The sequence below is a fragment of the Aphis gossypii genome, unplaced genomic scaffold (genome assembly GCF_020184175.1).
Source record: "Aphis gossypii isolate Hap1 unplaced genomic scaffold, ASM2018417v2 Contig00937, whole genome shotgun sequence".
NCBI lineage: Eukaryota > Metazoa > Arthropoda > Insecta > Hemiptera > Aphididae > Aphis > Aphis gossypii.
In genome coordinates this window covers 8,839-32,740 of record NW_026083371.1, presented here as the reverse complement: position 1 = coordinate 32,740, position 23,902 = coordinate 8,839, and the positions used below count along the sequence as shown (strand labels likewise).

The window sequence follows — 23,902 nt, the reverse complement described above, 5'->3', positions numbered from 1 at the left end:
GCTTTTGCCATTTAAATCGAAAAATAATGGAAAACAGTGATTTTAATGCATCATTCGGACTACAATGGTATGAGTCTCTTAACATTAATAATCCTTTTTATAAGTTTTATTATGTGTAAGTTACTGTTTTTAATTTTTATATTGATAATAAAATATTTAATATTCATCACACACATTTGAAAAATATTCCATCATAGTAATATAATAATTTTTAAAAAATATAATATAACTTTATAAATTAACTAGTTATATATAATTTTTTAAAAATTGAGATTAATTTTTTTTATTTAAAGTAATGTGTAAATATACTGTTTTCGATATTATAATGTAAATAGAAAACATAATATTCATCAAATACATATGAAAAATACTTCATCATCTTGATATATTAATTCTGACAAAACATAATATAATTTTATTTATTAACTAATTATATATAATTTTTTAAAAATTGAGATTAATTTTTTTTATTTAAAGTAATGTGTAAATATACTGTTTTCGATATTATAATGTAAATAGAAAACATAATATTCATCTTATACATTTGAAAAATACTTCATCATCATGAGATATTAATTCTGACAAAATATAATATAATTATATTTATTAACTAATTATATATAATTTTTTAAAAATTGAGATTAATTTTTTTATTTAAAGTAATGTGTAAATATACTGTTTTCGATATTATAATGTAAATAGAAAACATAATATTCATCTAATACATTTGAAAAATACTTCATCATCATGAGATATTAATTCTGACAAAATATAATATAATTATATTTATTAACTAATTATATATAATTTTTTGAAAATTGAGATTAATTTTTTTTTTTAAAGTAATGTGTAAATATACTCATTTAGATATTATTTTGAAAATAAAAAACATAATACTCTGCTCACACATTAGAAAAATATTCCATCATAATGAGATATTTATTCTGACAAAACATAATATAACTGTAGAAGTTAACTGATTAATTGAGATTTTTTAAAATTGCTATATTATAATTTAAAACCTAACCATGTATTAAGCTATTTTGTTTTTGGTTTAGGTATTAGTTTAAAACATGGTACTCATATCAAACAATTGGAGCTTTTGCCATTTAAATCGAAAAATAATGGAAAACAGTGATTTTAATGCATCATTCGGACTACAATGGTATGAGTCTCTTAACATTAATAATCCTTTTTATAAGTTTTATTATGTGTAAGTTACTGTTTTTAATTTTTATATTGATAATAAAATATTTAATATTCATCACACACATTTGAAAAATATTCCATCATAGTAATATAATAATTTTTAAAAAATATAATATAACTACATTTATTAACTAATTATATATAATTTTTTAAAAATTGAGATTAACTTTTTTTATTTAAAGTAATGTGTAAATATACTGTTTTCGATATTATAATGTAAATAGAAAACATAATATTCATCAAATACATATGAAAAACACTTCATCATCTTGAGATATTAATTCTGACAAAATATAATATAACTATATTTATTAACTAATTATATATAATTTTTTAAAAATTGAGATTAATTTTTTTTATTTAAAGTAATGTGTAAATATACTGTTTTCGATATTATAATGTAAATAGAAAACATAATATTCATCTTATACATTTGAAAAATATTTCATCATTGTGAGATATTAATTCTGACAAAATATAATATAACTATATTTATTAACTAATTATATATAATTTTTTAAAAATTGAGATTAATTTTTTTTATTTAAAGTAATGTGTTATTATACTGTTTTTGATATTATTATGTAATTAGAAAACATAATATTCATCTAATACATTTGAAAAATATCTCATCATCGTGAGATATTAATTCTGACAAAACATACTATAATTTTATTTATTAACTAATTATATATAATTTTTTATAAATTGAGATTAATTTTTTTTATTTAAAGTAATGTGTAAATATACTCATTTAGATATTATTTTGAAAATAAGAAACATAATATTCTGCTCACACATTAGAAAAATATTCCATCATAATGAGATATTTATTCTGACAAAACGTAATATAACTGTAGAAGTTAACCGATTAATTGAGATTTTTTAAAATTGCTATATTATAATTTAAAACCTAACCATGTATTAAGCTATTTTGTTTTTGGTTTAGGTATTAGTTTAAAACATGGTACTCATATCAAACAATTGGAGCTTTTGCCATTTAAATCGAAAAATAATGGAAAACAGTGATTTTAATGCATCATTCGGACTACAATGGTATGAGTCTCTTAACATTAATAATCCTTTTTATAAGTTTTATTATGTGTAAGTTACTGTTTTTAATTTTTATATTGATAATAAAATATTTAATATTCATCACACACATTTGAAAAATATTCCATCATAGTAATATAATAATTTTTAAAAAATATAATATAACTACATTTATTAACTAATTATATATAATTTTTTAAAAATTGAGATTAATTTTTTTTATTTAAAGTAATGTGTAAATATACTGTTTTCGATATTATAATGTAAATAGAAAACATTATATTCATCAAATACATTTGAAAAATACTTCATCATCTTGAGATATTAATTCTGACAAAACATACTATAATTTATTTTATTAACTAATTATATATAATTTTTTGAAAATTGAGATTAATTTTTTTTTTTTTAAAGTAATGTGTAAATATACTGTTTTCGATATTATAATGTAAAGAGAAAACATAATATTCATCTTATACATTTGAAAAATACTTCATCATCATGAGATATTAATTCTGACAAAATATAATATAACTATATTTATTAACTAATTATATATAATTTTTTAAAAATTGAGATTAATTTTTTTTATTTAAAGTAATGTGTTAATATACTGTTTTTGATATTGTTATGTAATTAGAAAACATAATATTCATCTAATACATTTGAAAAATATCTCATCATCGTGAGATATTAATTCTGACAAAACATACTATAATTTTATTTATTAACTAATTATATATAATTTTTAAAAATTGAGATTAATTTTTTTTATTTAAAGTAATGTGTAAATATACTCATTTAGATATTATTTTGAAAATAAAAAACATAATATTCTGCTCACACATTAGAAAAATATTCCATCATAATGAGATATTTATTCTGACAAAACATAATATAACTGTAGAAGTTAACTGATTAAATGAGATTTTTTAAAATTGCTATATTACAATTTAAAACCTAACCATGTATTAAGCTAACTTGTTTTTGGTTTAGGTATTAGTTTAAAGCATGGTACTCATATCAAACAATTGGAGCTTTTGCCATTTAAATCGAAAAATAATGGAAAACAGTGATTTTAATGCATCATTCGGACTACAATGGTATGAGTCTCTTAACATTAATAATCCTTTTTATAAGTTTTATTATGTGTAAGTTACTGTTTTTAATTTTTATATTGATAATAAAATATTTAATATTCATCACACACATTGAAAAATATTCCATCATAGTAATATAATAATTTTTTAAAAAATATAATATAACTACATTTATTAACTAATATATATAATTTTTTAAAAATTGAGATTAACTTTTTTTATTTAAAGTAATGTGTAAATATACTGTTTTCGATATTATAATGTAAATAGAAAACATAATATTCATCAAATACATATGAAAAACACTTCATCATCGTGAGATATTAATTCTGACAAAACATACTATAATTTTATTTATTAACTAATTATATATAATTTTTTAAAAATTGAGATTAATTTTTTTTATTTAAAGTAATGTGTAAATATACTGTTTTCGATATTATAATGTAAATAGAAAACATAATATTCATCAAATACATTTGAAAAATACTTCATCATCATGAGATATTAATTCTGACAAAATATAATATAACTATATTTATTAACTAATTATATATAATTTTTTAAAAATTGAGATTAATTTTTTTTATTTAAAGTAATGTGTAAATATACTGTTTTAGATATTATTATGTAAATAGAAAACATAATATTCATCTAATACATTTGAAAAATATCTCATCATCGTGAGATATTAATTCTGACAAAACATAATATAATTTTATTTATTAACTAATTATATATAAATTTTTAAAAATTGAAATTAATTTTTTTTATTTAAAGTAATGTGTAAATATACTCATTTAGATATTATTTTGAAAATAAAAAACATAATATTCTGCTCACACATTAGAAAAATATTCCATCATAATGAGATATTTATTCTGACAAAACATAATATAACTGTAGAAGTTAACTGATTAATTGAGATTTTTTAAAATTGCTATATTATAATTTAAAACCTAACCATGTATTAAGCTATTTTGTTTTTGGTTTAGGTATTAGTTTAAAACATGGTACTCATATCAAACAATTGGAGCTTTTGCCATTTAAATCGAAAAATAATGGAAAACAGTGATTTTAATGCATCATTCGGACTACAATGGTATGAGTCTCTTAACATTAATAATCCTTTTTATAAGTTTTATTATGTGTATGTTACTGTTTTTAATTTTTATATTGATAATAAAATATTTAATATTCATCACACACATTTGAAAAATATTCCATCATAGTAATATAATAATTCATAAAAAATATAATATAACACAATAAATGAGCTAGTTTTATAAGATTTTTTATTATTGCTGTATCAAAATTTAAAACTTAATCATTTATTAACTTTATGTAATTTTTGTTTAGGTATTACTTTGTAACGCAGTTTTCATATTAAACAATTGAAACTGTCGCCATTTAATTCAAAAAATAATGGAAAACAGAGATTTTATTGCATCGTACGAACTATAATGGAATGAGTCTTTTAACAATTGATAGTCCTTTTTAAATATTTTATTTTGTGTAAATGTACTGTTTTAAATTTTATTTTGAAATAAAAAAAACATAATATTTTCTAATACATTTGAAAAATATTCCATCATCATGAGATATTAATTCTGACAAAATGTAATATAACTTTATTAATTTATGAATTATATATAATTTTTGAAAATTGAGATTAATTTTTTTTTTTTTTTTGTAATTATATGTTAATGTACTGTTTTAAAATTTATTTTGAAAATAAAAATCTTAGACGCCTAATTAATCGCACAAGAAAAACAGGAAAAATCGGCTAATGAGATGTAGTTCTTGATAATGAAATTATTTTAAATAAGTACCTATGTTAAAAATAAGCTTTCATTTTCATAAACGTTGCATAATAAATTTAATTTATTTATTTTACATAAAATTTTAGTATATTTGTGAGATTTATATTGTTTTGGAGTAAATTTTTTTAACTTATTTGAAGTCACTGAATTCATGTATAATAAAATAAATGTTCTCAATTCATTATTTTTGGGACTATCATACGATTTTCAGATTGTTGCACCTGTGCAACATGGCTTATAAACGGCCTAAAATGTGTATATATATAGGTATACATACTTCCTTTCTATTTCATATAAAAGAGGTATATTATCATCATCTAATTATTTATTTTTCAACAAATCTTTTTCCGGTTGGGAACTTGGTTCATTAAACATGAGCATGATCACGGGCTGTGTGTGTTTCCTTAAAAATTTTTGGGACCCAAGCCCTCCTAATATTTTCGGGTGATTTGCGCCTATGCAAATAATCCATTATATTTTGAACAGTGTTTATATGAAAACAGATTCACATTAATGTGTTTAATAAGAATTTATTATTTATGTTGATAAGAAAATTTACGCTCAGCAGATTAAATTTAGTTCCTTTAGTTTAACAATTAGAGTGAATCGATCTATTATGAAACTTGATAACCTGTGTAAGATAACCTGTGTTTGTATTATGTTGATTTTTTATGATGATTCGATTTTTTAACAAGGTATGCGTATAAAATATCGCTTATAATTCACTCAAAAACTGAAACATTTAAAAAAAATCAATATACAAACACAAATAATCATTTTACCATAAAGTTTCATTTTAGACCGATTGACTTTAATTTTAAAATCAACAGAGCTAAACGTGATCTGCTGAGCGTTAATTGGCCATATTACGCACTTGTAACTGTTGTAAGACGGAGACAACACATGCGGGTGTTGCACTGTTACGTCTTCTTAAGTTCTGTATTATATACCATACCTATTATACCTAATATAAAAGAGGACGTGTGTGTTCTAATTTTCTTGTATGGATGATGAAGACATAACTTATATCATAATTAAATACTACGACTTCGAACTCTTATCACTTATTTACTACCCGTTAGTAATTTTTAAATGTATTACTTTAGTAATAAGTACAGTGTACCTACACTTAGATTTAGGATTAATAATTTAATCAAGTATTAGAATAAAACAATAATTGAGCTAGGCATTCTAGTATGTATTTATTTATTTTATTATAAATTAAATTTTTTTGAGCAGAATAAAAATTATATTGATTTTACATCACAGTGAAAACGCTGATTATTAACTTAAAGAGTAGTTCTAGTATTTAATTAAATGTAATAGGTACCTACTTCAAGGGGCCAAAAGTTAAAAATTTCAAGTACTTACAAAATAAGCAAGAAATCATACCAATACCTATTCGTCTTATTATTTTGTTTTTATTGTGAAAACCAGAAACGAATAATCATAGATATTAGAAATTTTCATCTAAATTTTATGTAAGTGTTTTCCATACATAATGTAATTTAATACTGTACTTTGACTTTTTTTGAGCTATTTATAACATTTGAAGTTTTTGCTTGGTCAAAATACACGAAATCTTAGTAAATGATTCCAAATAAATTTACTTAAAAAAAAAAACAAAATAAATTACATCAAGGATTTTTATTTATATACATAACGTCCTTTGTGAAATTATTTAGTTTTACTAACGTATAAAACATCAATTCTAACTAATTTCTTATATCTTTGCAAATAAAAAAATAAAAATAAATCTACCTAAAATTATTTAAAAAATATATTTTGCAATACCGTTGCTAAGATATTGCTTTTCATTACACTAAACATAATAATTTGCTACATTATTTTTTATTGTAACTTGTATCATAATATTCAAATTATTTTTATTTCTATCTTATATTTTATTTTACTGATGATAGTAAGGCTATAACACTTCAAATAATACACATATGCAATATGTTGATGCTAGATGATCATAAGCGACAAAATGATTTGATTGAATTCCTCGGACAATTAAATGAAACACAAAAAGAAAAGAAAACGAAAAAAGTACCGAGTAAATCGGAGAACAAATGCGTGTGTACAAAAAAATACTTTAAAAAATGGGAAAATAGATTGAAATTAAAGTACATTGCAAAATTAGCAATTCCAAAACCAGTTCGTCTTAGGCCTTGGCCAAATCCAGACTTGGAAGCTGTTTTGCCAATACCAGTAGTCAAAGCTACTTTAACTGGTAAAATTCCAAGTAGGATATATAAATTGGCACAACCTAAAATCAGGTCAAAAGTAACAAAGGATGTCGTTTATCGAACTACCTCATCGGGTGATGCGAAGTATCAATATAGGAAATCTAAACAGCTGCTAAAAACTCATAAAAGAATTCTAGAACTTGCAGAACCAAAACCTAAAATCAGGCACGTGCACGCTAGATGTCTAAAATCTGAATTTCCCGAAAGACTTTATATTAAGTCTAATAAAACTTCAATTAAGAATACTTCTGATGATTGGATTAAACATCGGAATTGGCTTAAGAAGAACGCGGCACCTAAAAGAATATTTAGAAGATCCCCAGAGGTTAAAAGACGATCAAAACTGACAAAATCTCAAACTGATCTAATGTTGGATAGATTATCTCAAATGCCAGAACTCAAAAGATTTGTTAAAAAATTGGTTGTAAGAACAACTGAGCCAAGACCATTTGGTCAAATAACACCTATGGGTCTGGACTGGGTTCAGCGGTTATCAGTACCTAGAAAATTATCCTCGGAGACGCAGTTGAATCTAGATTATGATCCTGGCATCATTCCAAGGGCTGCTTTAAACGCAGTACTGACGCCACGCATAAAAGAATTAGCCGAGCCAAAATTTAATGTTAAAACGGTCAACACAGAATTCAAAGAAAATGCATTTAAAATATCACCTACCGCGTTGACATACAAAGCTACTAAACGTATTAAAAAATTGGCGATGCCACGAGTACATTAAATAAGACATTTTTGTAAATATACATGTTACCTACCATAATATACTTTAAAGTGATTACTCTATTGTATTATATTAATATAAATTCAAAAAAGTTTGATTTAACATCAATAATGTTGCAGCCCACGTGTGAGCAACATAAAGCAATGTTGAACTGAGGTAGTTGTTTGAAATAAATTGACAAAATATTTAAACGTGTATATTTATTTGAAAATATTTCAAAGTGTTGGACAATTAAATTTCTTCTAAGTGTTAGGTAAATTATGATAAATATTCCAAGTCCTAGAGACCAATTTATAATACTGGGTGGCGTGAAGGTGCTCGCTCTAATTCTGGCAAATCACGTCTGACAAATGCCTACCTGGGACCCCCTTATATATGTTCAGTGTCCTCCGTATCACCGAAAGGTCCCTTCTGGTCAGTTACACGTGCATCTGCCGCATTCCCACGCTATGCGTCAGCATACGTCGATTTCGTCCTATTGGAATATAGGCATACGTGTGATTCTGTGCGTCCGGATGATGATCCAGTGGATAAACAATAATAATAAGTCTCATACAGTCATGTCTAAAATTTTTTCCACAATAACTATAATTTATTACTTATAAATTCGTTTATGGTACATCCACAATAAAACTATATCAATATGTATGTATAAAATATTTATTAATTATGAGTTATTTTAAACATTCTTTTTCTTATTTTTTCGGATTTGGGTTTAAGCTAAAGGCTTGTTTGAGTTGAGGCTAAATTCTAAAATCTTATAGGGGGGCTAAATACAACTGCAGGGGGGCTAAGCCCCCCCCTAGTTACGCCGATGTGATCCACCCTAGCATTCCAACTCAACTGGTAACATAATATATGTGTTTTTATCCTTTGTATTTAGGCCTAGTAGTTCTGACAGATAATATTTAAAAGTATTTAGTTTATATCTTAGTATCTTACGACGTAGAACCTACATATATCGTATTTAGTATATAAGTTATCAGAGCACGTAGCAATAATATAAATACATTGCATTGAAAGAATATGTATGAGTTTGCGTCCATTTAGTACGATGAAACGCATCCACGTATACACGCGGTAATTGAAACATTATGTATTGGGAACTCAGGCAGAAACATCATCTTTAAAAATTAATACCATTTAACAGGATATTGCTTAAGAGATATCAGCAGCAGAACAAGAAAAAATTTCAATAACTATACACTCGTATAATATCTAATTACTGTCAAAAGAAATCTTCAGAAAAATTAATTAATAAAGTATTTAACACGCGTGGGAAATATCCATCAGGAAATTTAAGTATAACTCATTTAACAATTTTTATGTTATAGGTAGCAGGTAGGTATATATATGTATATAAACAAGGCATTTTGCTTAAAAGGATGTCAGCGCATTATTTGTTTTCTTTCTCTGGCCACGTGCAACATAGACAAAACGCATTTACGCAGAATCATTTTTTCTATGTTTAATCTAAGTAATCTTAAAGTAAAATCACCCATCACAAAAGAGATAATAACAATGTGTTTGAGGGAATAAAATATCAATTTTATATTTTATTGTTATTTGACTTTCAAAATAAATAAAATAATGTTGTAAATTTAAACGATGTTTTAAATTGTTTTGAAACCACATTTTGACAAATCAATGTCATTCCCTCAAAAATAATATTCTCTATCTTTTTTGTAATGGGTGTTTTTACTCTATGATGACTTAAAATCATAGAAAAAATGATTTTGGATAAATACGTTTTGTCTATGTTGCGTGTGGGCCAGAGAGAGAAAACAAATGGTGCGCTGACATCCGCTTAAAATTAATTATGAGTATGGACTGTAATATAGTTCGGCAATGTTGTATATAATTTCTTTCTTAACTTATTTATGTAAATACGGTAATTTACTTATTTGCTATTTATTTAGATTATTTTCATTTTAGATTTTTTTTTAATAATTGTTCTCTATAAACTTAACTTCATTATTTTTTCTTGAATAACTACAATTAAGAGAATAATCTTGGTGGAACTAAATATTTCTATATACATTTAGCGTAAAATATAGTTTTTCTAAAAAACCTATTAAAAATATGAGTGTCAATGAACTTTTAAGGTGAGCTTGTTTTCTTAAGCTTCCTACCCCTATCAGAAATGAGGTTTTTATTTTGTAGGTGGTGAGTGTCTAACATTTATTGGTCTCATAGGCAGAAAAGTTCACGAAACCACTACCTACATAATATGTATAATGTAAAAAAAATTGTAAACGATTGATTAACCATTTATAATGGTTAAGCTAATAAATAAAATGAATGTTAATTATAGATAAAAGTCAAACGTAAAAAAAAATAAGATAGGAACAGTTCCATTGCCAGTTATGACTAGTAAAGAATATAGCATAAAAAAAATTAGAAATATAGATAAGAGACTAAATGTTAATTTAATTTTGATGAACACATTAAGAAACATTAACATAGATGTACTGAAATTGTAGAAAGTTTTTACTATTAACCAAAGGTAATTAATTCAAAATAAACACATTAGATTGTAATTTGACTATTTAGCTAATTCAAAAGTTTTTGACATGTATATGTCTTATGGCTGGGGGTCATTCTGTTCATTTGTCCAACACGAAGAATGTTACCATTTGAGACGGCGATTGTTTATAGCAACCGGTTGCTATAACAACCAGTTGCTAAATAAAAATGAATAAAAAAAATAAGAACAAAAAATATATATATATTATTATATTAATAGTTTAATCTAACTATTTTTAACTATGCTTATTTTTTTTATTTTTACTATTTTTTATATTTTTTTTTTAATCTAATACCAAATTGACATTGACATTCATGTGTCAACTATATTCAGTAGAAACAAGACATATACATGAACCAATGTATTCGCGTGTAGTGTAGATAATCTTTCGATTTTTTCTTTAAATCATTCTTAAAAACTCATAGAACGGATAAGACATAACAAGATTAATGTTGTAATGATACTAAATATAAATTCAAATGAAAGAAACATAACTATTCAATTGTAATGAATCAAAATCAAATACAAAAACTGTTTTCATAAATCCCATTTTAAATTAACAGATTATACAGTATAAGTGCTTTTGACTTAATCACTACTTACAACTAATGATTTAATTACATTTAAGTCAATAAACATTATAAATGATCAGCCGATAACTGATTCAGCAAACTGTCCATCTTCAGAGCTCCTAAGAGTAATGTAACAAAGTCCAAATTACTTCAATCTTGAGTGACATCCAGATGAACAGCAACCTAAAAAAAAAATCATGTTAAATAATGCAATTGAAAAAATCCTACACTATATAAATAAAATTTTTGGTCATAGTATAACCACAAAGCAATGTAACACTGTTAACTAGAATCCAATTTATGAAATTAACAGTATTTATAAACAATGGCATTAATGATATATGATGGTTAAGCCAAAAAATAAAGTGAATGTTATTTATTGATAAAAGTCAAACGTATATGAAAATAAAATAGTTAAAGTTCCATTGCCAGTTATCGTTATGACTGGTTAAAAATAAAGCATAATAAAAATGAGATAAATAGAAAGCAAACATTATGTTTAATACATTTTGATGAATGGATGCAACGTGAAACATTATCATGGATGTACAGAAATTATAGAAAGCCCTTTTCTTAACCAAATGCTATGATTTCATAATAAACATATTTGTTTTAATTTAACTATTTAACTGATTTAAAAGTCTCTTCATTAAATCTTTCTTTAAAACTCAGAGTTTGGATAAGACATGACTATGATAAATGTTGTAATGATACTAAATATAAATTCAAATGAAAGAAACATAAATATTCAATTGTAATGAATCAAAATCAAATACAAAAACTGTTTTCATAAATCCCATTATAAATTAACAGATTATACAGTTTAAGTGCTTTTGACTTAATCACTACTTACAACTAATGATTTAATTACATTTAAGTCAATAAACATTATAAATGATCAGCCGATAACTGATTCAGCAAACTGTCCATCTTCAGAGCTCCTAAGAGTAATGTACCAAAGTCCAAATTACTTCAATCTTGAGTGACATCCAGATGAACAGCAACCTAAAAAAAAATCATGTTAAATAATGCAATTGAAAAAATCCTACACTATATAAATAAATTTTTTGGTCATAGTATAACCACAATGCAATGTAACACTGTTAACTAGAATCCAAATTATGAAATTAACAGTATTTATAAACAATGGCATTAATGATATATGATGGTTAAGCCAAAAAATAAAGTGAATGTTATTTATTGATAAAAGTCAAACGTATATGAAAATAAAATAGTTAAAGTTCCATTGCTAGTTATGACTGGTTAAAAATAAAGCATAATAAAAATGAGATAAATAGAAAGCAAACATTATGTTTAATACATTTTGATGAATGGATGCAACGTGAAACATTATCATAGATATACAGAAATTATAGAAAGCCCTTTTCTTAACCAAATGCTATGATTTCATAATAAACATATTTGTTTTAATTTAACTATTTAACTGATTTAAAAGTCTCTTCATTAAATCTTTCTTTAAAACTCAGAGTTTGGATAAGACATGACTATGATAAATGTTGTAATGATACTAAATATAAATTCAAATGAAAGAAACATAACTATTCAATTGTAATGAATCAAAATCAAATGCAAAAGCTGTTTTCATAAATCCCATTTTAAATTAACAGATTATACAGTATAAGTGCGTTTGACTTAATCACTACTTACAACTAATGATTTAATTACATTTAAGTCAATAAACATTATAAATGATCAGCCGATAACTGATTCAGCAAACTGTCCATCTTCAGAGCTCCTAAGAGTAATGTACCAAAGTCCAAATTACTTCAATCTTGAGTGACATCCAGATGAACAGCAACCTAAAAAAAAAATCATGATAAATAATGCAATTGAAAAAATCCTACACTATATAAATAATTTTTTGGTCATATTGTAACCACAATGCAATGTAACACTGTTAACTAGAATCCAATTTATGAAATTAACAGTATTATAAACAATGGCATTAATGATATATGATGGTTAAGCCAAAAAATAAAGAGAATGCTATTTATTGATAAAAGTCAAACGTATATGAAAATAAGATAGTTAAAGTTCCATTGCCAGTTATGACTGGTTAAAAATAAAGCATAATAAAAATGAGATAAATAGAAAGCAAACATTATGTTTAATACATTTTGATGAATGCATGCAACGTGAAACATTATCATAGATGTACAGAAATTATAGAAAGCACTTTTTCTAAACCAAAGGTTATGAATTCATAATAAACATATTTGTGTTAATTTAACTATTTAACTAATTTAAAAGTTTCTTCATTAAATCTTTCTTTAAAACTCAGAGATTGGATAAGACATAACTATGATAAATGTTGTAATGATACTAAATATAAATTCAAATGAAAGAAACATAATATTCAATTGTAATGAATCAAAATCAAATACAAAAACTGTTTTCATAAATCCCATTTTAAATTAACAGATTATACAGTATAAGTGCGTTTGACTTAATCACTACTTACAACTAATGATTTAATTACATTTAAGTCAATAAACATTATAAATGATCAGCCGATAACTGATTCAGCAAACTGTCCATCTTCAGAGCTCCTAAGAGTAATGTACCAAAGTCCAAATTACTTCAATCTTGAGTGACATCCAGATGAACAGCAACCTAAAAAAAAATCATGTTAAATAATGCAATTGAAAAAATCCTACACTATATAAATAAATTTTTTGGTCATATTGTAACCACAATGCAATGTAACACTGTTAACTAGAATCCAATTTATGAAATTAACAGTATTTATAAACAATGGGATTAATGATATATGATGGTTAAGCCAAAAAATAAAGAGAATGCTATTTATTGATAAAAGTCAAACGTATATGAAAATAAGATAGTTAAAGTTCCATTGCCAGTTATGACTAGTTAAAAATAAAGCATAATAAAAATGAGATAAATAGAAAGCAAACATTATGTTTAATACATATTGATGAATGCATGCAACGTTAAACATTATCATAGATGTACAGAAATTATAGAAAGCACTTTCTAAACCAAAGGTTATGAATTCATAATAAACATATTGTTTTTAATTTAACTATTTAACTAATTTAAAAGTTTCTTCATTAAATCTTTCTTTAAAACTCAGAGATTGGATAAGACATAACTATGATAAATGTTGTAATGATACTAAATATAAATTCAAATGAAAGAAACATAAACATTCAATTGTAATGAATCAAAATCAAATACAAAAACTGTTTTCATAAATCCCATTTTAAATTAACAGATTATACAGTATAAGTGCGTTTGACTTAATCACTACTTACAACTAATGATTTAATTACATTTAAGTCAATAAACATTATAAATGATCAGCCGATAACTGATTCAGCAAACTGTCCATCTTCAGAGCTCCTAAGAGTAATGTAACAAAGTCCAAATTACTTCAATCTTGAGTGACATCCAGATGAACAGCAACCTAAAAAAAAATCATGTTAAATAATGCAATTGAAAAAATCTACACTATATAAATAAATTTTTGGTCATATTATAACCACAATGCAATGTAACACTGTTAACTAGAATCCAAATTATGAAATTAACAGTATTTATAAACAATGGCATTAATGATATATGATGGTTAAGCCAAAAAATAAAGAGAATGCTATTTATTGATAAAAGTCAAACGTATATGAAAATAAGATAGTTAAAGTTCCATTGCCAGTTATGACTAGTTAAAAATAAAGCATAATAAAAATGAGATTAATAGAAAGCAAACATTATGTTTATTGTTTAATACATTTTGATAAATGCATGCAACGTGAAACATTATCATAGATGTACAGAAATAATAGAAAGCACTTTTTCTAAACCAAAGGTTATGAATTCATAATAAACATATTTGTGTTAATTTAACTATTTAACTAATTTAAAAGTTTCTTCATTAAATCTTTCTTTAAAACTCAGAGATTGGATAAGACATAACTATGATAAATGTTGTAATGATACTAAATATAAATTCAAATGAAAGAAACATAAATATTCAATTGTAATGAATCAAAATCAAATACAAAAACTGTTTTCATAAATCCCATTTTAAATTAACAGATTATACAGTATAAGTGCGTTTGACTTAATCACTACTTACAACTAATGATTTAATTACATTTACGTCAATAAACATCATAAATGATCAGCCGATAACTGATTCAGCAAACTGTCCATCTTCAGAGCTCCTAAGAGTAATGTACCAAAGTCCAAATTACTTCAATCTTGAGTGACATCCAGATGAACAGCAACCTAAAAAAAAATCATGTTAAATAATGCAATTGAAAAAATCCTACACTATATAAATAAATTTTTTGGTCATAGTATAACCACAATGCAATGTAACACTGTTAACTAGAATCCAAATTATGAAATTAACAGTATTTATAAACAATGGCATTAATGATATATGATGGTTAAGCCAAAAAATAAAGAGAATGCTATTTATTGATAAAAGTCAAACGTATATGAAAATAAGATAGTTAAAGTTCCATTGCCAGTTATGACTAGTTAAAAATAAAGCATAATAAAAATGAGATAAATAGAAAGCAAACATTATGTTTATTGTTTAATACATTTTGATAAATGCATGGAACGTGAAACATGATCATAGATGTACAGAAATAATAGAAAGCACTTTTTCTAAACCAAATGTTATGAATTCATAATAAACATATTTGCTTTAATTTAACTATTTAACTAATTTAAAAGTTTCTTCATTAAATCTTTCTTTAAAACTCAGAGATTGGATAAGACATAACTATGATAAATGTTGTAATGATACTAAATATAAATTCAAATGAAAGAAAACATATTTCAATTGTATGAATCAAAATCAAATACAAAAACTGTTTTCATAAATCCCATTATGAATTAACAGATTATACAGTTTAAGTGCTTTTGACTTAATCACTACTTACAACTAACTGATTTAATACATTTAGTCAATAAACATTATAAATGATCAGCCGATAACTGATTCAGCAAACTGTCCATCTTCAAGCTCCTAAAGTAATGTAACACAGTCCAAATTACTTCAATCTTGAGTGACATCCAGATGAACAGCAACCTAAAAAAAAATCATGTTAATAATGCAATTGAAAAAATCCTAACAATATAATAAATTTTTTTTGTCATAGTATAACCACAATGCAATGTAACACTGTTAACTAGAATCCAAATTATGAATTAACAGTATTTATAAACAATGGCATTAATGATATATGATGGTTAAGCCAAAAAATAAAGAGAATGCTATTTATTGATAAAAGTCAAACGTATATGAAAATAAAATAGTTAAAGTTCCATTGCCAGTTATGACTGGTTAAAAATAAAGCATAATAAAAATGAGATAAATAGAAAGCAAACATTATGTTTAATACATTTTGATGAATGCATGCAACGTGAAACATTATCATAGATGTACAGAAATTATAGAAAGCACTTTTTCTAAACCAAAGGTTATGAATTTAATAAACATATTTGTGTTAATTTAACTATTTAACTAATTTAAAAGTTTCTTCATTAAATCTTTCTTTAAAACTCAGAGATTGGATAAGACATAACTATGATAAATGTTGTAATGATACTAAATATAAATTCAAATGAAAGAAACATAAATATTCAATTGTAATGAATCAAAATCAAATACAAAAACTGTTTTCATAAATCCCATTTTAAATTAACAGATTATACAGTATAAGTGCGTTTGACTTAATCACTACTTACAACTAATGATTTAATTACATTTACGTCAATAAACATTATAAATGATCAGCCGATAACTGATTCAGCAAACTGTCCATCTTCAGAGCTCCTAAGAGTAATGTAACAAAGTCCAAATTACTTCAATCTTGAGTGACATCCAGATGAACAGCAACCTAAAAAAAAAATCATGTTAAATAATGCAATTGAAAAAATCCTACACTATATAAATAAAATTTTTGGTCATATTGTAACCACAATGCAATGTAACACTGTTAACTAGAATCCAATTTATGAAATTAACAGTATTTATAAACACTGGCATTAATGATATATGATGGTTAAGCCAAAAAATAAAGTGAATGTTATTTATTGATTAAAGTCAAACGTATATGAAAATAAAATAGTTAAAGTTCCATTGCTAGTTATGACTGGTTAAAAATAAAGCATAATAAAAATGAGATAAATAGAAAGCAAACATTATGTTTAATACATTTTGATGAATGCATGCAACGTTAAACATTATCATAGATGTACAGAAATATAGAAAGCACCTTTCTAAACCAAGGTTATGAATTCATAATAAACATATTTGTTTTAATTTAACTATAACTATTTAAAATAAAAGTTTCTTCATTAAATCTTTCTTTAAAACTCAGAGTTTGGATAAGACATGACTATGATAAATGTTGTAATGATACTAAATATAAATTCAAATGAAAGAAACATAACTATTCAATTGTAATGAATCAAAATCAAATACAAAAACTGTTTTCATAAATCCCATTTTAAATTAACAGATTATACAGTATAAGTGCGTTTGACTTAATCACTACTTACAACTAATGATTTAATTACATTTAAGTCAAAAAACATCATAAATGATCAGCCGATAACTGATTCAGCAAACTGTCCATCTTCAGATCCCCTAAGAGTAATGTAACAAAGTCCAAATTACTTCAATCTTGAGTGACATCCAGATGAACAGCAACCTAAAAAAAAAATCATGTTAAATAATGCAATTGAAAAAATCCTACACTATATAAATAAAATTTTTGGTCATATTGTAACCACAATGCAATGTAACACTGTTAACTAGAATCCAATTTATGAAATTAACAGTATTTATAAACACTGGCATTAATGATACATGATGATTAAGCCAAAAAATAAAGTGAATGTTATTTATTGATAAAAGTCAAACGTATATGAAAATAAAATAGTTAAAGTTCCATTGCCAGTTATGACTGGTTAAAAATAAAGCATAATAAAAATGAGATAAATAGAAAGCAAACATTATGTTTAATACATATTGATGAATGCATGCAACGTTAAACATTATCATAGATGTACAGAAATTATAGAAAGCACTTTTTCTAAACCAAAGGTTATGAATTCATAATAAACATATTTGTTTTAATTTAACTATTTAACTAATTTAAAAGTTTCTTCATTAAATCTTTCTTTAAAACTCAGAGTTTGGATAAGACATGACTATGATAAATGTTGTAATGATACTAAATATAAATTCAAATGAAAGAAACATAACTATTCAATTGTAATGAATCAAAATCAAATACAAAAACTGTTTTCATAAATCCCATTTTAAATTAACAGATTATACAGTATAAGTACGTTTGACTTAATCACTACTTACAACTAATGATTTAATTACATTTAAGTCAAAAAACATCATAAATGATCAGCCGATAACTGATTCAGCAAACTGTCCATTCAGATCTCCTAAGAGTAATGTAACAAAGTCCAAATTACTTCAATCATGAGTGACATCCAGATGAACAGCAACCTAAAAAAAAAATCATGTTAAATAATGCAATTGAAAAAATCCTACACTATATAAATAAAATTTTTGGTCATATTGTAACCACAATGCAATGTAACACTGTTAACTAGAATCCAATTATGAAATTAACAGTATTTATAACATGGCATTAATGATATATGATGGTTAAGCCAAAAAATAAAGTGAATGTTATTTATTGATAAAAGTCAAACGTATATGAAAATAAAATAGTTAAAGTTCCATTGCCAGTTATGACTGGTTAAAAATAAAGCATAATAAAAATGAGATAAATAGAAAGCAAACATTATGTTTAATACATTTTGATGAATGCATGCAACGTTGAAACATTATCATAGATGTACAGAAATTATAGAAAGCCTTTTCTAAACCAAAGGTTATGAATTCATAATAAACATATTTGTGTTAATTTAACTATTTAACTAATTTAAAAGTTTCTTCATTAAATCTTTCTTTAAAACTCAGAGATTGGATAAGACATAACTATGATAAATGTTGTAATGATACTAAATATAAATTCAAATGAAAGAAACATAAACATTCAATTGTAATGAATCAAAATCAAATACAAAAACTGTTTTCATAAATCCCATTTTAAATTAACAGATTATACAGTATAAGTGCGTTTGACTTAATCACTACTTACAACTAATGATTTAATTACATTTAAGTCAATAAACATTGTAAATGATCAGCCGATAACTGATTCAGCAAACTGTCCATCCTCAGATCTCCTAAGAGTAATGTAACAAAGTCCAAATTACTTCAATCTTGAGTGACATCCAGATGAACAGCAACCTAAAAAAAAAATCATGTTAAATAATGCAATTGAAAAAATCCTACACTATATAAATAAAATTTTTGGTCATATTGTAACCACAATGCAATGTAACACTGTTAACTAGAATCCAATTTATGAAATTAACAGTATTTATAAACAATGGGATTAATGATATATGATGGTTAAGCCAAAAAATAAAGTGAATGTTATTTATTGATAAAAGTCAAACGTATATGAAAATAAATAGTTAAAGTTCCATTGCCAGTTATGACTGGTTAAAAATAAAGCATAATAAAAATGAGATAAATAGAAAGCAAACATTATGTTTAATACATTTTGATGAATGCATGCAACGTGAAACATTATCATAGATGTACAGAAATTATAGAAAGCACCCTTTTCTAAACCAAATGTTATGAATTCATAATAAACATATTTGTTTTAATTAACTATTTAACTGATAAAAGTTTCTTCATTAAATCTTTCTTTAAAACTCAGAGATTGGATAAGACATAACTATGATAAATGTGTTGTAATGATACTAAATATAAATTCAAATGAAAGAAACATAATATTCAATTGTAATGAATCAAAATCAAATACAAAAACTGTTTTCATAAATCCCATTTTAAATTAACAGATTATACAGTATAAGTGCGTTTGACTTAATCACTACTTACAACTAATGATTTAATTACATTTAAGTCAATAAACATTGTAAATAATCAGCCGATAACTGATTCAGCAAACTATCCATCCTCAGATCTCCTAAGAGTAATGTAACAAAGTCCAAATTACTTCAATCATGAGTGACATCCAGACGAACAGCAACCTAAAAAAAAAATCATGTTAAATAATGCAATTGAAAAAATTCTACACTATATAAATAAAATTTTTGGTCATATTGTAACCACAATGCAATGTAACACTGTTAACAAGAATCCAATTTATGAAATTAACAGTATTTATAAACACTGGCATTAATGATACATGATGGTTAAGCCAAAAAATAAAGTGAATGTTATTTATTGATAAAAGTCAAACGTATATGAAAATAAAATAGTTAAAGTTCCATTGCCAGTTATGACTGGTTAAAAATAAAGCATAATAAAAATGAGATAAATAGAAAGCAAACATTATGTTTAATACATTTTGATGAATGCATGCAACGTTAAACATTATCATAGATGTACAGAAATTATAGAAAGCACTTTTTCTAAACCAAAGGTTATGAATTCATAATAAACATATTTGTGTTAATTTAACTATTTAACTAATTTAAAAGTTTCTTCATTAAATCTTTCTTTAAAACTCAGAGATTGGATAAGACATAACTATGATAAATGTTGTAATGATACTAAATATAAATTCAAATGAAAGAACACATAACTATTCAATTGTAATGAATCAAAATCAAATACAAAAACTGTTTTCATAAATCCCATTTTAAATTAACAGATTATACAGTATAAGTGCGTTTGACTTAATCACTACTTACAACTAATGATTTAATTACATTTAAGTCAAAAAACATCATAAATGATCAGCCGATAACTGATTCAGCAGCAAACTGTCCATCTTCAGATCTCCTAAGAGTAATGTAACAAAGTCCAAATTACTTCAATCATGAGTGACATCCAGACGAACAGCAACCTAAAAAAAACATCATGTTAAATAATGCAATTGAAAAAATTCTACACTATATAAATAAAATTTTTGGTCATATTGTAACCACAATGCAATGTAACACTGTTAACTAGAATCCAATTTATGAAATTAACAGTATTTATAAACAATGGCATTAATGATACATGATGATTAAGCCAAAAAATAAAGTGAATGTTATTTATTGATAAAAGTCAAACGTATATGAAAATAAAATAGTTAAAGTTCCATTGCCAGTTAGTTATGACTGGTTAAAAATAAAGCATAATAAAAATGAGATAAATAGAAAGCAAACATTATGTTTAATACATATTGATGAATGCATGCAACGTAAACATTATCATAGATGTACAGAAATTATAGAAAGCACTTTTCTAAACCAAAGGTTATGAATTCATAATAATCATATTTGTTTTAATTTAACTATTTAACTAATTTAAAAGTTTCTTCATTAAATCTTTCTTTAAAACTCAGAGATTGGATAAGACATAACTATGATAAATGTTGTAATGGTACTAAATATAAATTCAAATGAAAGAAACATAACTATTCAATTGTAATGAATCAAAATCAAATACAAAAACTGTTTTCATAAATCCCATTTTAAATTAACAGATTATACATTATAAGTGCGTTTGACTTAATCACTACTTACAACTAATGATTTAATTACATTTAAGTCAATAAACATTGTAAATGATCAGCCGATAACTGATTCAGCAAACTGTCCATCTTCAGATCCCCTAAGAGTAATGTAACAAAGTCCAAATTACTTCAATCATGAGTGACATCCAGACGAACAGCAACCTAAAAAAAAAATCATGTTAAATAATGCAATTGAAAAAATCCTACACTATATAAATAAAAATTTTGGTCATATTGTAACCACAATGCAATGTAACACTGTTAACTAGAATCCAATTTATGAAATTAACAGTATTTATAAACAATGGGATTAATGATATATGATGGTTAAACCAAAAAATAAAGTGAATGTTATTTATTGATAAAAGTCAAACGTATATGAAAATAAAATAGTTAAAGTTCCATTGCCAGTTATGACTGGTTAAAAATAAAGCATAATAAAAATGAGATAAATAGAAAGCAAACATTATGTTTAATACATTTTGATGAATGCATGCAACGTGAAACATTATCATAGATGTACAGAAATTATAGAAAGCACCTTTTCTAAACCAAAGGTTATGAATTCATAATAATCATATTTGTTTTAATTTAACTATTTAACTAATATAAAAGTTTCTTCATTAAATCTTTCTTTAAAACTCAGAGATTGGATAAGACATAACTATGATAAATGTTGTAATGATACTAAATATAAATTCAAATGAAAGAAACATAAATATTCAATTGTAATGAATCAAAATCAAATACAAAAACTGTTTTCATAAATCCCATTTTAAATTAACAGATTATACAGTATAAGTGCGTTTGACTTAATCACTACTTACAACTAATGATTTAATTACATTTAAGTCAATAAACATTGTAAATGATCAGCCGATAACTGATTCAGCAAACTGTCCATCTTCAGAGCTCCTAAGAGTAATGTAACAAAGTCCAAATTACTTCAATCTTGAGTGACATCCAGATGAACAGCAACCTAAAAAAAAAATCATGTTAAATAATGCAATTGAAAAAATCCTACACTATATAAATAAAATTTTGGTTATGGTATAGTAACCACAATGCAATGTAACACTGTTAACTAGAATCCAATTTATGAAATTAACAGTATTTATAAACACTGGCATTAATGATACATGATGATTAAGCCAAAAAATAAAGTGAATGTTATTTATTGATAAAAGTCAAACGTATATGAAAATAAAATAGTTAAAGTTCCATTGCCAGTTATGACTGGTTAAAAATAAAGCATAATAAAAATGAGATAAATAGAAAGCAAACATTATGTTTAATACATTTTGATGAATGCATGCAACGTGAAACATTATCATAGATGTACAGAAATTATAGAAAGCACTTTTCTAAACAAAGGTTATGAATTCATAATAAACATATTGTTTTAATTTAACTATTTAACTAATTTAAAAGTTTCTTCATTAAATCTTTCTTTAAACTCAGAGATTGGATAAGACATAACTATGATAAATGTTGTAATGATACTAAATATAAATTCAAATGAAAGAAACATAACTATTCAATTGTAATGAATCAAAATCAAATACAAAAACTGTTTTCATAAATCCCATTTTAAATTAACAGATTATACAGTATAAGTGCGTTGACTTAATCACTACTTACAACTAATGATTTAATTACATTTAAGTCAATAAACATCATAAATGATCAGCCGATAACTGATTCAGCAAACTGTCCATCTCAGATGCTCCTAAGAGTAATGTAACAAAGTCCAAATTACTTCAATCATGAGTGACATCCAGATGAACAGCAACCTAAAAAAAAAATCATGTTAAATAATGCAATTGAAAAAATCCTACACTATATAAAAATTTTTTGGTCATATTGTAACCACAATGCAATGTAACATTGTTAACTAGAATCCAATTTATGAAATTAACAGTATTTATAAACACTGGCATTAATGATACATGATGGTTAAGCCAAAAAATAAAGTGAATGTTATTTATTGATAAAA

The 23,902-nt window shown here is 24.4% G+C and overlaps 1 protein-coding gene and 2 long non-coding RNA genes across 15 annotated transcripts; 2 read left to right on the top strand and 1 right to left on the bottom strand.

Annotated features, from left to right (window-relative positions):
• On the top strand, positions 1-4,957 carry LOC126555604 (uncharacterized). Of its 2 annotated transcripts, XR_007606875.1 has the most exons (6): positions 1-67; positions 1,059-1,165; positions 2,159-2,265; positions 3,259-3,365; positions 4,358-4,464; positions 4,722-4,957. It is a non-coding gene; the product is annotated as an uncharacterized LOC126555604 (long non-coding RNA). The 2 variants fall into 2 exon arrangements; XR_007606876.1 differs by lacking the exon at positions 3,259-3,365 and having other exon boundaries at positions 4,722-4,953.
• Positions 4,958-6,999: 2,042 nt separating this feature from the next.
• Positions 7,000-8,230, top strand: LOC114119966 (uncharacterized). Its single transcript, XM_027981718.2, has one exon. It carries the CDS (start codon positions 7,145-7,147, stop codon positions 8,171-8,173), a length of 1,029 nt encoding a protein of 342 aa, XP_027837519.2. The 5' UTR covers positions 7,000-7,144; the 3' UTR covers positions 8,174-8,230.
• Positions 8,231-11,313: 3,083 nt separating this feature from the next.
• LOC126555606 (uncharacterized) lies at positions 11,314-23,626 on the bottom strand. 12 transcript variants are annotated; one of them, XR_007606877.1, is made up of 12 exons: positions 23,548-23,626; positions 22,734-22,885; positions 21,917-22,068; positions 20,277-20,428; positions 17,834-17,985; positions 17,036-17,169; positions 15,408-15,541; positions 14,587-14,720; positions 13,773-13,906; positions 12,959-13,092; positions 12,144-12,277; positions 11,314-11,455 (listed from the first exon to the last, which is right to left on the bottom strand). It is a non-coding gene; the product is annotated as an uncharacterized LOC126555606 (long non-coding RNA). The 12 variants fall into 12 exon arrangements; XR_007606884.1 differs by lacking the exons at positions 17,834-17,985; positions 20,277-20,428; positions 21,917-22,068; positions 22,734-22,885; positions 23,548-23,626 and adding an exon at positions 19,462-19,476; XR_007606885.1 differs by lacking the exons at positions 17,036-17,169; positions 17,834-17,985; positions 20,277-20,428; ... (1 more) ...; positions 22,734-22,885; positions 23,548-23,626 and adding an exon at positions 18,669-18,683.
• Between the last annotated feature and the right edge of the window lie 276 nt (positions 23,627-23,902).

Excerpts from the sequence above, each read along its gene's own strand:
- LOC114119966 (XM_027981718.2), top strand. The coding sequence starts at position 7,145 with ATGTTGATGCTAGATGATCATAAGCGACAAAATGATTTGATTGAATTC.